The sequence below is a fragment of the Cucurbita moschata genome, unplaced genomic scaffold (assembly GCF_002738365.1).
Source record: "Cucurbita moschata cultivar Rifu unplaced genomic scaffold, Cmos_1.0 Cmo_Scf00010, whole genome shotgun sequence".
In the NCBI taxonomy this organism is placed as follows: Eukaryota; Viridiplantae; Streptophyta; class Magnoliopsida; order Cucurbitales; family Cucurbitaceae; genus Cucurbita; species Cucurbita moschata.
The window spans coordinates 2,264,585-2,278,965 of record NW_019268526.1 but is presented as its reverse complement, the minus strand read 5'-3'; the positions used below and the strand labels follow the sequence as shown (position 1 = coordinate 2,278,965).

Here is a 14,381-nt window from a genome sequence, read left to right as displayed (position 1 = left end):
ATGATAGCCACATTGAATAATTTTTCCTTAGTACGACGTAAAGGTAAAAAGATGATCGTTTCAACTGCTAAACTATATTCATATTGGTTCATGTGCACGGTTGTCTTCGATGAAAAAAATGTGTTGAAATAATAATAATTGTAAAAAAAAAAATGAAAAATAAAAAACAAGAGGAATATTAAATGATTCAAATGGATCAGATTCTGGTTGTCTCCTTTCAACAAATTTGGCATATAACTTAATAAAATCCCACACACAAACCCATATAAAGAGATCAAACATAAAAAAGAGAGAGAAAAAAGAAAAAAAAAGTTGAGAATAAGTCTCGAACCCTTTCCCTTCTCGTTCTTCAAATGGGAGGCTCCTCCAATTACCACGCCCGTTCCAACAGCCTACCGACGAGGCCTCACCCATTGGTCACGGAGTGCGACGAGCACCTCTGCCGGCTGAAGGCACTGGACTCGGCTCCATGGACGGCGCCCGGGATGGCCAAGAAGCTGGCGGGGCTGCAGGACTTGCAGGAGTGCGTCAACAAGCTGCTGCTACTACGGCGGACGAGGGAGGCGTTTGCGACGCAGCGGCGGGAGAAATGGGTGGATGAGGTTTTTGATGGGTCGTTAAGGTTGCTGGACTTGTGTAGCGCTGCTAAAGATGGTGTTATTCATACTAAGGAGTGTGTGAGGGAGTTGCAATCCTTGGTTAGGAGGAGATCCTCTTCTTGGGCTTGTGGAAATGGTGTTGTTAATCAGGTTTGTGTTTCAACTTTGCTCGTTCGTTCGTTCATGAGTTGTCGTAAATTTAAAGTTTTATTAGACAAGAGATTCGTTTTTATTATTGAAATTGGAAAGTGTATCGGGTTTTGAATTGAGATTTTTTATTTAATTGAATTGGATTTTGACATTATAAACGAGTGTTGTAATCACTGATGTTTTGAAAAATTATTCTAACGGGTTCATAGTATTTACCATTAAGAATTTATGGTACTCTATAGAAAGATGATTTTCAAGAAAGTTTTTGTTAAAATTGATGAGCTTCGAGAGATTTTGTGAGATTCCATATCGGTTGGAGAGGGAAACGAAACATTTCTTATTTGGGTGTGGAAACCTCTCCGGAGTAGACCTGTTTTAGAACTGTGAGACGTATTACGATATGTAACAAGTCAAAGCGGGCAATATCTGCTAGCGGTGGGCTTAAACGGTTGCAGTTTGTTCCATATTAGTTGATCTGGGTGCAATGGTATAACCTAATTTGATTAAAATAATGTTTTATTTTCGTTGAGATCGATGATTTTCAAGAGATTATGGATGTTTTAGTGACGGGAAAAGCGACCAAATTATGAGTGAACTTTGATTATTATTTTTTTTTTTTTACCATTTTATACGTATTCTATTGTGATATTATATTAAAGTCGATAACTTTAGCTTTGATCCGCAGGTAGAAAAGTATTTAGCCTCAAGAAAAGTAGTGAAAAGAGCAATCCAAAAGGCTTTAACGAGCCTAAAGACATACGGGACAAAACCAAGTTCAATCTCCATTAAAGACATCGAAACCATGGCCTTAATAGGCCTATTATTCGACGTAGAAGCAGCAAGTGTGAACGTTTTCGAAGCCCTAATGAGCTACGTTTTGGGGAAGAAAGGGAAGACCAGAGGCAGCGGGTGGGCGCTAGTTTCAAAGCTCATGCGTTCCAAAAGAGCGATTTTAACCGAAGAAGCTACAGAAGGAGAAGCAAATGAGTTCGCCACCATAGACGCAGCGGTCGACACGATGGCAAGCAAATTAAACTCCGATAACTCAATGACGGGCAACGTCGGGATAGAGAGCATGGGAGATCAGCTAGGGAAGTTGGAGGTATGTGTTCAAGATTTAGAAGGAGGATTGGATGGTTTGTTTAGGAGATTGATAAGAAATAGGGTTTCACTTTTGAATATCATCAATAACTAAGGGTATATTAGGAAGAATCTTAATTCAAGTTGATGGATTCCATTGGTGTATGTATTTTTTTAGGCCATGGTTTGTAGATGAATATTTGTCTGAGCGTAAAATTTTGGTTAAATTACAAATTTGACCCTAGAAAAAATTATAATTTACTCTCTATATTTTTAAATATTAAAATTTCATACGTATATTAAATCATATAAATTAAATTTAAATGAAAATTTATAAATAAAAATTAAGCATCCACATTTATATTTATATTTAAAATATAAAATATACGTGGCAATGATATTACAAAGCCATGTGCTTGTTGAAAGACCTACTAAGTCAACTGATAGAGGGACAAGCTACAGCTAATTAATAAGCAAAGTCAAGCTCTAAAATAAATAAATAAATAAATAAAAGCAGTCAAGCCACAAACATTAATTTCCACAAAATTTCCAATTAAAAGTAGGAATTCAATTTCATGAAGTCTAATAAATTTCTACAAAATATCTATTTTTATTTAATTTCCAAATTTTCATTTTGATTTATACTAAAAAGAAAATTGTTTGATTGTGATTTAAAATTTGTTGTGTCTATTTGTCATTATTCGACACTGTAAAATATTCTATTATATAATTTTTAAAAAAATATCATTGAATTAAAATTTGATATCGTAGATAGCGTGTTTCATAAGACATTATATATATATATATATATAATAAAGATTTTTTATAAGAAAATTTAAAACAAAAATATAATATAAGTATTTGGTTATATATTTGTGAGATATTATCTTAAATGCCACTTGGTCGTATTGTGTATTAACGTTTTAAAATTTGAAATCGGTTAAATTTTCGTGTCTTATATTTGTTGTAGTAAAAAATTCTTTGACATGCATACAATGACGGTTCTGAACCGTAACATCTATAACCACTATTTTTTCACATGTTATAATGTACAAAGACTATTGATAAATGATATCAGTTCAAAACCGTTAGTCATCATAATTACAATGATGGTTATTGTGAGATCTTAAATCGGTTGAGGAGGAGAACGAAACATTTTTTTTATAAGAGTGTGGAAACTTATCTCTAATTGACCGCGTTTTAAAAACATTAAGGGAAAGCCCGAAAGGAAAAGCCCAAACAGGACAATATCTGCTAGGGATGAGCTTGAACCGTTACACTGAAAAAGGCTAAGGGGGACACACCATACAAACTATAGCAAAAACTAGTATCAACATAGCCTAAGTTAGGGGACCGCGCTCCAAACACGGCCATCAAGGCCCAAACACTCATCCTTTGAGTCAAACAAAATGGCAAGCTACGACATATTATTGTCATGGTCACATCCGTTTACAAAAGATAGGTCTAGAAATTTGTAACATAGCTCCCTATCGGCACTACACTCCAGTCAACTTCTCAACTAAGTCACCTTCTCCGTCTTTATTCACAATAATATTTAACAATTTTCCGATATAGTATTATTATTAAAGTGGAATATATATATATATATATATATATATATATATATATATATATATATATATATATATATATGAAAGGGATAAAATTGAAAATAAAAAAATATATTAAATTATAAAAATGACAACTTTTAAAAGCAAATCCTTCCCCTCTCTTAAAGATTCCCTCATGGGCCCTTTTGATTTCTCCACCAAATGAAAGGGAAGAACAAAAGAGAGAATTTTGGTCGTAATTAAGAACATAAATTCACATTAATTAGCTTAATTAAAACATATTTACAACTAAAATTTGTTCATAAAAAAGCATAATTAGCTCTAGAAATTCAATATATTGCTAGGAGTTGTGAAATTAAGAAGCCATGGACTGGTGAATTGGTTCCAAAACTGGTCTTGAGTCCAATCCATGTTCATCTTTGGAACTTGCAGATCAGTCAGCATTTCAAACCCTTTTGGAATCTGTAAACCCGTCTTAGATGTCGAGGACGACGACGACGACGACAACCCTCCGACCGCCCTGGTCCCGGTCCTGGTCTCGGTCTCGGTTCCTTTCGAGTCGACTTCTTCTTCCTCTTCCGCTCGATATTCCCCACAACTCGTCTCTTTTTTCATCACCATTTCGCTCGAATTCAGCTTCGGAATTTGACTGTTAAATGAGTCTTGATCTTCTTCAGCCATTAAAGGAGTAGCATTATTCAGCTGCAAGCTCTTTGTCTCTTCCTCCACTGCCCTTTGCTCCAATACCTTCAATGACGTGGCTTTTCGGTATATCTTACAAAGCACGACATCCTGTAAATCAATTCGTACGATTTGAGTTGGGTTATAAAATTATTTAGATTAACACGACGACAACGTAAAAGATTCTTACTTTCGGGAGAGACGAATTATCGGGAAGACGATACTCGTTCATGACCCAATCGGTCTTGCTTCCTCTCGGAGCTCTTCCTTTGTAAAAAACAAGGGTTTTCCTTAAACCAATCAATCTCTTAGGATCAGACAAGCTCAAGATTCTCTTGTCGGACCCGGTGGCTTTCCAGTAGCCAATACCGGTGGTCCGGTTGGGTCTTCCGCCGCCACAACCACCGTGTTTTCTGTCTCTAGGTACAAAAAAGTACCATTCTCTCTCACCACTCTTAGCCAAATCTATTAAAAACAAAATTAAATCAAAATTAACCTTAAAATCCTCAAAACCCTTGAAGGGTTTTTAATAAAAACATTAAAAAAATTCATTACCAGGTAAGTCCCATGGGTCGTGTTGGTAAATGTTGAGAAACCCGATAACATCGAAGCTATGTCGGGCTTTGCCGAAAACAATATGTTTGAGATAGAATTCGAGAAGCTCTTCTTCTGTCGGGTGGAAGCGAAAGCCCGGGAGCTGGCCGAGCTGATGGGGTGTGTCCGCCATGGAAACTTATTTGAAGCTTAATTGGTTTGGTGGGTTTTCATGTAGAAATTTCATGGAAAGGAAGACATTTATATATGTGAATTGTACGAGTGAAAGGGACGACAAGGGATGGCCCAAAAGACTTGGTCTTCGAAAGAGAAAGGACACAAAATAATCTGATGTTCAATGTGTGGATCATAACCCTACTCATCCATCGATCTTCTAGTCAATCTTCAATTTCGATAGAATTATTGAACAACTCGACTGTTATTAGCCTAGCTAGCTACACCGTCTAACTTGTTCAAAGGTTTGCGGGAATCTCTTCTATTCAAATTCTTTTTTATCTCCTCTTTACCATTGTTTATTGCGTGAGCCACGGTGTTATCTAGGTCTTCTGGCTTATACACTCGTGATTTTTTTTTTTTTTTTTTTAAAGATACGTATCTATTACCGTTGAGTTATGCTCATATTTGACAATATGACTCGAGTTTTGAATTTAATAGAGCATTGTATGGGTTTTAGTGAACAGATGATGTAACAGCCCAAACCCACCGCTAGTAGATATTGTCCGCTTTGGCTCATTACGTATCGTCATGAACCTCATGATTTTAAAACGCGTCTAATATGGAGAGGGTCTAGCCCTAGTCCAACTAGTGTCTTACACCATGAGGCTGATGACGATATGTAACGGGCCAAAATGAACAATATTTATCAGCAGTGGGCTTTGGCTATTACAAATGGTATTAAAATCATCCACTAGACGGTACGAGGCTCTAGTCGAAGTAGGGCTAGACCCTCTGCATAAAGTAGACATTTTTTAAAATCATGAGGCTAACGATGATACATAGCAAGTCAAAGCAGACAATATCGGCTAGCGGTATACTTAGATTGTTACACATAATCCAAATAACTGGACTAACCAATCCAAACTATTAATTTATCAGTCAACCTAATCTACTCGAAAATAGGTCACGACCCAATAATCAATTCAATCGGCTTGAGGTTGTGCCTTTTTCTCCATCAATGAACACACTCACACTCACAAAAGTGGACTTTAATGAACTCTACCGAACACATTAAAAGTTATTATTAGAAGTTGTACGTGGCAGTAGGAATCCAAAACTATAATTTTTTATATTTTGACAAATTTTTGCTATTTTACTCGGTCAATTTTTTATTTTTTAAAATAAACAAAATTAAATGGTGTCACTTTCTAATTCCCAATATTTTTCAAAAAAAAAAAAATCATATGTTTAATTTAACTTTAAATAAATTCTCGAAATCGTATATTTAATTATTTATTTATTTTAAGATTAAGGTAAGGGAGATTAGAACTTAAGCCAATAATTAAATAGTAATAATAATTTAACAGAAAAAAAAAAGTACACTCGGCTTAATTTACGCTAGAATGTTGAAAGAGATGTCTATAATTTTTTTTAATATTAATTGATATTCCTTTATAATATATGATATTTGCATTTAAATAATTATTTTTTATGTCAATAAAATAACTAAATTTAAATAAATAATAAAATAAAAATATATTTAAAAATTTAAAATTTTAAAATATTAGATAATACAATTAAGCTTAATTTTAATAAGAAAGGGAATGGCAATTGGCCTTGTTGAAGCAAAAAGAAAAAAATAATAATTAAGTAGAGTTAGTTACTTTAAAAACAAAAATTAATTTTCTAAAATATATATATATATATATATAATATCTCGTATAGAAATGTCCATTTAATTTAACAAATAGGTATACATCCTGTGAAAGCATATATAACAAAAATTATATTTTCGATCTCGTCTTTCATTTAATTTTTTTTTTAAATAAATATATATATATATTTTTTTACCATATCCCTAAAAATTACTCACGGTAAATTTCAACTATATATATATATTTTTGTAAAAATAGAGATTAAAATTAGGGGATAGTGACTCGTCCAGCCGTGCCACATGTCATTGGTTAAGTGGCGGGTATGCATTGGTAATTAAAAGAGTAGGATATTCCAAAGTGGATGGAGCCCACACGGTATAGAGATTTATAAGGGAAAATCATCATATTGTTGACTTATTTTATTTATTTGGACTTTTACTTGGAATTCCAATTTGTGGAAATCCCACCAAAATTTCCACCACATCATTCCATTCTTTTTCCTTTTACTTTTTCAGCTTAATAAAAAAAATTTAAAAAAAATTAATCAACTCTTAAATTCATAATTGCATTACAAATCATATAACATATTTATTAAATAAATGGTATGAATTTAAATATTATTTTATACGTATCAAATGTTTATCCGTTTAACATAATATGACAGACAATTAAATAAGATAATAATATATTTCTTGAAAATATAATATATATTTATGTATGCTACCTTATATTGTATTTTATAACGTTATATTTTTTAATTTTGGAGCGACTTTAAATATTATTATTTTAAAATATTTTGATTTAAAGTGGGAAAAAAAACACAAAGATAAGACGATAATTTTTTTTCAAATTTTTTCTTTGTAAAAAAAAATGTAATTCATAACTTATTAATTTTCACATTATTAAAGAAAAAAAAAAGTCCGAAGGAACCGCGTATTGTACAATTGCAAGGTCACAAAAGTCTATAAAGAAAATGATGGAAGAAAAAAAAATCATTAATAATAATATTGATAATAATTATTATTATTATATTATTATTATTTGTCTCCGCGTTGCAACAGCTATTTTGAAATAAAACCAAAAAAAATATAAAAAATATTTTTGAAAGTTGGGTAAAGGAACACTTGATTGCTGCTTGACTAGAGTCTGCTCCCCTAATCTATTTGTATTTTTATTTTTTAATTTAAATTTTTACAGTAAAATATTAAATTATTATAAATTTTAAAATATAAAAGCTAAATTGATAGGATGAAAAGTGAATTTTAACCTAAATTTATAAACAACATTTTGTCAAATTTTTTATTTATTTATTTATGGAATTAAAATTTATAAGCTTACTTTTGGAATAAAATTTTGGATGATTAATTAAAATAAATGGTATTATGCATGTGAAAAATGAAAATAAATGTTTATTAGCATACAAACTTTTTAAAAAAATAGTTTTGTGATTTTTTTTATTATTTTTAAAAATAATTTTCCCACGTAAAAACAATTAAAGATGAATATATTTTAATTATAATTGATATATACTTATTTTCATTTTTTTTAATAAATAATCAAATTTATTTTTTTATGAAATGGTTTTTTTAAATGTCATCCATGTATTAAATGGGCCTAAATTTGATTAGTGGGCTTAATAAATTTTTGAGATCATTAACATGATGCTAGGAGAATTTGGTCATAGGTCCATATTGACCCTTGAATTAAGTCGATTCGAGTCGATGCATTAGATTTGGATATGCAAGAAGGACACTCAAATAAAAGTGGTATTGTACCTAACAGACTACAATGCTAAAATCGATATTTAGATTAAAGTAAAAAGAGTTTCATAAACATAGTTGAGACCATACTCGGTAGGCTTTTGTTGCTCTTAGGTTTCTGGGTCTTAGTTCAGTAAGCTCTTATATAGCATCCCTCGAAGCAATATCGACGTAATTGCAGAGTGTTCAGTTAGCAGTATCGACGTGGATTATAAACTTAAGACCCTTGACGCTTTTAGGTGTATGAGTCTTAGTTCAATAAGCTCTTCTAAAGTATCCCTCAAAGCGATATCGAAGTGGTAACTAAAGTTATATATAGTAAATAAAGTTCAAAAATACAAGGGTTAATATTTCATAAGCTTAAAAACAAAAAGAGAAGGCCCCAATACTTTGATCAAACTTATCTCTTCGAACATTTTTTTTCCCATTCAATTATAGAATGGTTGATGACACGATGATGACACGATGATGACGACCCAAAATCATCTCCTTAAAAAAAAACGCCTCTTTTCAATTTGATTCACTGAATCTTTTTCCCTTTCTTTTCATGCTCCCCTTTACATGGTGATCCGAGCGTGGAAAGTTTTGGGTTCGAACCCCACTTGTTTTTGCTGCTCAATTCACCATCTCGCGTTGCCCATCACTTCGTCATGTATAGGCACGTACTCCTAAACAAATGAAAATTTGATCGTCAACAGTTAAAAGGCAATCTCTGTTTCAAATTGCAACAAATTTGGAAGTTGCCCATTAACTGTTCGACGAAATGTCTGACTGAATGACTGACTGACTGACCTCTAGTTTCTGAACCAGGTCCTTGGCATTGGGTGCTGAGACTATGATGTTTCGTTGTGATGGTTTTATGAATCCATCGTCCACTGCTTGGTCGATGAAAGTGAGGAGGTAGTTGTAGTAGCCGTCCACGTTCAGCAAGCCAACCTGAGGAGGGAAGATCAAAACCAAGCTACATGAATAGGATTTCTTGCAGAGTTTAATGAGGTAATGTTTTTTTTGAGTTTACTGGTTTGTCGTGGATGCCTAGTTGAGCCCAAGTGATGACTTCTAGCAGTTCTTCCATAGTTCCATACCCACCTGAAAATCAGTGCAGTCAGGGGAAAATGAAACCCACTATGATTGTGTTTCTGAATGGGAAAGGGAAAAGGGATGGATGGGACCTGGTAGGGCTATAAAGCAATCTGAATGGCGTGCCATTTCTGCCTTCCTTTGGTGCATGTTGTCTACTGGTCTTACCTCCCCCACTGTTTCCCCTGTTATCTGCAATTTCTCCCCCAAGAAATGATCACATTTTAGAACGTGAGAGAAGAAGAACCAAGTTAAATTTTAAGCTACAACTTTGAATCAGTCAAAGGAAAGTTCAACAACAAATTATGGTATTGACATATTTCTGACCTCTTTGTTCATTAATGTCCTGGGAATGATCCTGCAAATTAACCAGACCCAAACAAATTAAACAAAGCAGTCTAAAATTAAAGCTTTGAAACCTCAAAACATGTTCAGAAGAGAAGTTCAAGCTCTTTCGATCAGTTACCCCATGACTCTGCCACCACCACGATGAACAGCTTGTGAAACCAGTCCCATTAGCCCAATGCTTCCACCTCCATAAACAAGCCCCAACCTTCTTGAAACCTGCATGGAGAAAGGGAGAGAGGGGGGAAGTGTAAAAGACCAAAAATGGGTAATATTAAGATAGAGAGAGATTTTCAAAGCAATACCAGCTCCTGAGCTAAATCAATGGTTGCATCTCTATAGCAGTCTCTCTTTCCTGTGCTGCTCCCACAAAACACACAAACTCTTTTGAACCTGGACTTTACTACCTTCCCTTCCATTTCACTGCTCTGGTTTCTATCAGAAGGAGCTACATGATCAGTTATATACATGTGGATATGAAAACATATACATACAAAAGAGTTAAAGGAGTTAAAGGAGAAAAGGAGAAGGAGGGAAAAAAGGAAAAAAGTCTTACCATTTTTTGTAGTGCAGGTCTGTGATCTACCAAACACATGCTGTAACAATGGTCCTTAACAGTTACTTTTTCAATTACATTATACTTAAACAAGTAGAAAAACGAAGTATAAAAGCAAAAGACAAGAATCTTTCCCTTACTCGTATGAGTCTCCAGTCCACTTATACTTCTCACCAACAACTCAACACACCATAAATTACTCAAAAGTTTTTTTACCTATTAGCTTACCATATTTATATGGATCGAGAATTTATTTCTCTTATAAGTTATAAACCAAATTTTTGATATGCCAAGAGGCATAAGTTCCTTATGGGTCAACCCACGTGAAAAAACAACAATAAATGTGTAGCAAGAAGATTTAGTAAAAGAAATCCTTAATGGAGGAATGAGTAGATGAGGTAAGTTTTCTATGATAGTACATACTTATTGATAGTGGGTGGAATAAGTAGGTGGTGGGTACGTATCAAACTAAGATAAAATGGGTGAGGAGTGAGAAAATTTATAGTACTGCGACAGTACACAATTCTTACATCAATATTTGATACTTAATATATTATTTTACTGCTGAAAGTTTTCTCGTGAGAAGGGTTTTCATGGTTACGTATTCAAGAGGGTCACATGAGCAAATGAACTCTTGGCCACAGAAAAGAACAGCCCCCACTCTTCTTTGTCTTCCTTTTTTTGGTGTCGATTTCTGTTTCCCCAAAAGTCTAGTGGGACTCTCAAATCTACTATCCCTACAAAGTCTGAGAACATCAGTACTCTGTCTTAGACTCTTTCTGTCTGTCTTGTTTCTGATGCAAGGCAATCATAACTTGGTGGCTAAAATGCACAAAACACGTGCAGACCCATCTCCATCCTCCAACCTTTTCTATCACTATTTAATTTAGCTTTCATTTTCTTTTTATAGACGTAGATTCTTAGAGCAATAGAACATTGCATAAAACTGCTGATTTTCCCCCCATTTTCATTTCCAAATCCCAATGATTATATATCTTTACCACTGTTTTACAAGCTTACTTTTTCTGCAGTTGAATAAGATATCTTTTTTCTAAATTAAAAAAATTCATTTTATTCAATTTTTTTTCCTTTACTAAAAACACCTTTACATTTCTTGTCTGAACGTCAAGATATAATGAACTGAAAAGTTTGAGTTTCTTAGCTTACGTAGTTTAATTTTGAATTGTGTCTGCAAGAAATTTCGAAGTTGTAAATTACACAGGCCATATTTAATTTGCGAGTTTGTAATGTGTAAAAATTGATGTCTGATGTGTAAAATTTGATGTATATAGTCTAAAAACGTGAGTATTAACTCATAAAGTTGATATATATGTAGTTTAGGGTAAACAAACTTACTTACTGAACATGGATTCAACTTTGAACTAAAAGTTCTACGAGTTTTAAATCATCCCCTCTCGTTGGGCCATACTGTGAGATCCCACATCTATTGGAGAGGGCAACAAAACATTTTTATAAGGGTGTGGAAACCTCTTCCTAGCATACATGTTTTAAAATCTTGAGAGGAAGCCCGTAAGGAAAAACTTAAAGAGGACAATATCTGCTAATAGTGGGCTTGGACTACACAGATATATTTTTTTTCCTCTGCATTTGAATTTGTCAAACAAGATGGTTTGCTGATGTCAAACGAGAAAAGAATTGAATCTTATCTCATTAGAATTTTTCAACGTTATACAGCTACATTACTCACATAAAAATTAGATAGGCCCCTACTCTAGCTGTTTTTTTGATTAATTTCTTCGTACTTTGTTGTTTTTCTCTCAATACATGTTTACATTTCTTTCTTCTACTCGTGCGTTCTTTTATTTTTTTTAAATAAATTACAACAAAAAAAAAATGAATAGGAGGGTACATTCAAGTGGCAGTCATTAGAAAACACAGAAACTTTAGTGCTACATCCTCTTGTGTTTGTAGTTTTATCCCCTGAGAGAATTCCAACACTCAGAAAAGAATAACTTTGAAAGTGAAGAATTGAGGAAGGGAGAGAGGGGGGCTGCATGCTCCACAGTGCTCTGCCCTGCTGGATTTTTCCTCCCACACATATCCCTTTTACCTTTCAACCTCTTCACATCTCCACAGTATTTGGATAGCTTTTCCAAACACAATGGGACCCAAGAATTGAATGGACTGTGTGTTTTAAGACTCCATTCGAAAACACTCGTATCAATAGAGATGTTGTCCTTATTTTAATCCATTTTAATTCCGAACATTCCAGGTGAAATCCCAAAAAGTAACTGAAAGCTATAAGGAAAAAGATCAAAGGTTTTATAAGTAAAGGAGGATAGCAAAATAAAATTTAAAAAGAAATGAAAAGAAATTTTGAGGAAACGTCAAATGTCAACAAAAAGAGGGAGAGACGTGTGGGGAAGGGAGTTTTAAGTAAGGTTAAAGAGATGGTGTGTACCTAATTTTGGCTTTTTGGTACAAATCATTTGATATTACCACTCCTATTCCTTCTTCAATAGATACCAATAATAAAAGTTGAATTGGGAGTTCCAGGTACCAACACTATAATTCTCTTTTGGCTTTTCTTTAGTGTTGAAATAATGTTTCTTTTATGTCTTTTAGATGATTACTACCCATGTAAATGTACTTTATACTGCAAATTATTGTCTTGGAGATACTCTGTTCTTCGTATGCATGAAAGTTTGGATCCAGTTTAGGTTTTCAGGTTTCAGGTTGTAAATTTGTATAGTTCAAATGGTTCTGGTTAGGCTATGATCTGATTGGCTAATTGTTTAGTAGAGAGTATATCATATCCAAGAATTCTGTGAGCCTGAGATTGTGGCCTCTCATTATCCATTTCAATATCAAAACCCTCTATATAAACTACTACACCACGTTCTTGAGCTTTCACTGATACTAAGAGAGAACACCAAACCAAAAAGATTACAAAAGAAAACTCTCCTGCTGGGGTTGATCAGTGTAGTAGTTATGAGAATTCTTATGTAAGGTGTTTTTATTTCAAGAGTGAGCTGAACCAGATTACACCAGAGCCTATGTTCTGTTTTTTTTTGAGTTGTGAGCCCCAAGCTTCTTTTGGAAGAACATGTCTGTGACAGTGCCTGGTGAAAGGAAAAGGGGAGGAAGGTTGCATTTCTTGAACTTCAAATTTTCGGGTTTCCATATGGCTTTTGGCCCATTTTTTGCCCGTTTCAGCGACAGAAATGGGCTTAGTGGCTTCATGTCGGCCCTGAAACTGTCCTTCAAATAAGCTTTTTTAGGGGGGAGGGGGTGGGAATTGGAGGGTTTTCACCCTCATTGTTAGATACAAGGCAACTATTCGACTTTTTAAAACTTTAGAGAGAACAAGACTCGAGCCTGATAATGAGCTCAAATCGGTTTAGGTTTCTAGAAAATTGGATCGTTACATACTGATGTACCCTAATGCCGCAATCAAAATGCTTTGATACCAATTTTTATAGCGGAAGCATAAACAAAATCATTCGTACTCACATACCCACAAATATAAATTAAACAAAGAGACAGATTTACGTGGTTCGTAGAGAATAAATTCCCTTACATCCACCACTGGTAACCAATTACTATAATCAAAGTGTTTACAAGTGTATCTTTCACTTTCACACTACAAAATCTCGCTAACAAAGTTTCTCCCAATTACCTTTGTGCAAATACAAAATCACAATGACTCTACATCTCAAAACAATGTTAAACAAATTTTTATATAGACATAGCATTACACTATGTTCATACATGAATCAAGATGATTCATGTATAAATACGAGAGATGAACCAAATTAATAGATTCATGAATCGAAGTGAGGGTGTAAGGGTATTCATGAACTAAATCTTCGTGACAATTCTCAACACATATAACTTCTGATTATAGGTAAGTATTGGAATTTGGAGTTCCAAGAACAGGCTTTAAGAAGAATATGAAGCAAAGGGTTGAGTTATTGAGATTTACAATAATGAATGAAATTATAATGCTGCATATAATGTTGCATGGATGCCATTAATATTTTAGCCCACATTACATTACTATCACATTTCATCATCATTGGATCCAATAATTCTATTTCATTTCCTTTTCTCCATCAAAAACTTTTTAACTTCAAATTGAATTATTGGTTCTTAGTCCCTATAAAATTTAAGTTTTTGGTGGTTACTACCTATAAATTCTATACCAAATTCTCTACTTACCCCCCCACCCC

General features: G+C 33.7%; 3 protein-coding genes across 3 annotated transcripts; 1 reads left to right on the top strand and 2 right to left on the bottom strand.

Moving 5' to 3' along the window:
* Nucleotides 1–287: 287 nt before the first annotated feature.
* On the top strand, nucleotides 288–2,051 carry LOC111448264. Its single transcript, XM_023087746.1, has 2 exons — nucleotides 288–749; nucleotides 1,435–2,051. The coding sequence occupies exons 1-2, from the start codon at nucleotides 354–356 to the stop codon at nucleotides 1,942–1,944; spliced, it is 906 nt and encodes a 301-aa protein (XP_022943514.1). The 5' UTR covers nucleotides 288–353; the 3' UTR covers nucleotides 1,945–2,051.
* A 1,576-nt stretch (nucleotides 2,052–3,627) lies between these two features.
* On the bottom strand, nucleotides 3,628–4,870 carry LOC111448202 (NAC transcription factor 29-like). Its single transcript, XM_023087668.1, has 3 exons — nucleotides 4,637–4,870; nucleotides 4,272–4,546; nucleotides 3,628–4,192 (listed from the first exon to the last, which is right to left on the bottom strand). Exons 1-3 carry the CDS (start codon nucleotides 4,806–4,808, stop codon nucleotides 3,722–3,724), a joined length of 918 nt encoding a protein of 305 aa, XP_022943436.1. The 5' UTR covers nucleotides 4,809–4,870; the 3' UTR covers nucleotides 3,628–3,721.
* A 3,879-nt stretch (nucleotides 4,871–8,749) lies between these two features.
* Nucleotides 8,750–10,086, bottom strand: LOC111448142 (cytokinin riboside 5'-monophosphate phosphoribohydrolase LOG5-like). Its single transcript, XM_023087586.1, has 7 exons — nucleotides 9,938–10,086; nucleotides 9,754–9,851; nucleotides 9,615–9,645; nucleotides 9,380–9,479; nucleotides 9,226–9,296; nucleotides 9,000–9,143; nucleotides 8,750–8,875 (listed from the first exon to the last, which is right to left on the bottom strand). Exons 1-7 carry the CDS (start codon nucleotides 10,049–10,051, stop codon nucleotides 8,828–8,830), a joined length of 606 nt encoding a protein of 201 aa, XP_022943354.1. The 5' UTR covers nucleotides 10,052–10,086; the 3' UTR covers nucleotides 8,750–8,827.
* Between the last annotated feature and the right edge of the window lie 4,295 nt (nucleotides 10,087–14,381).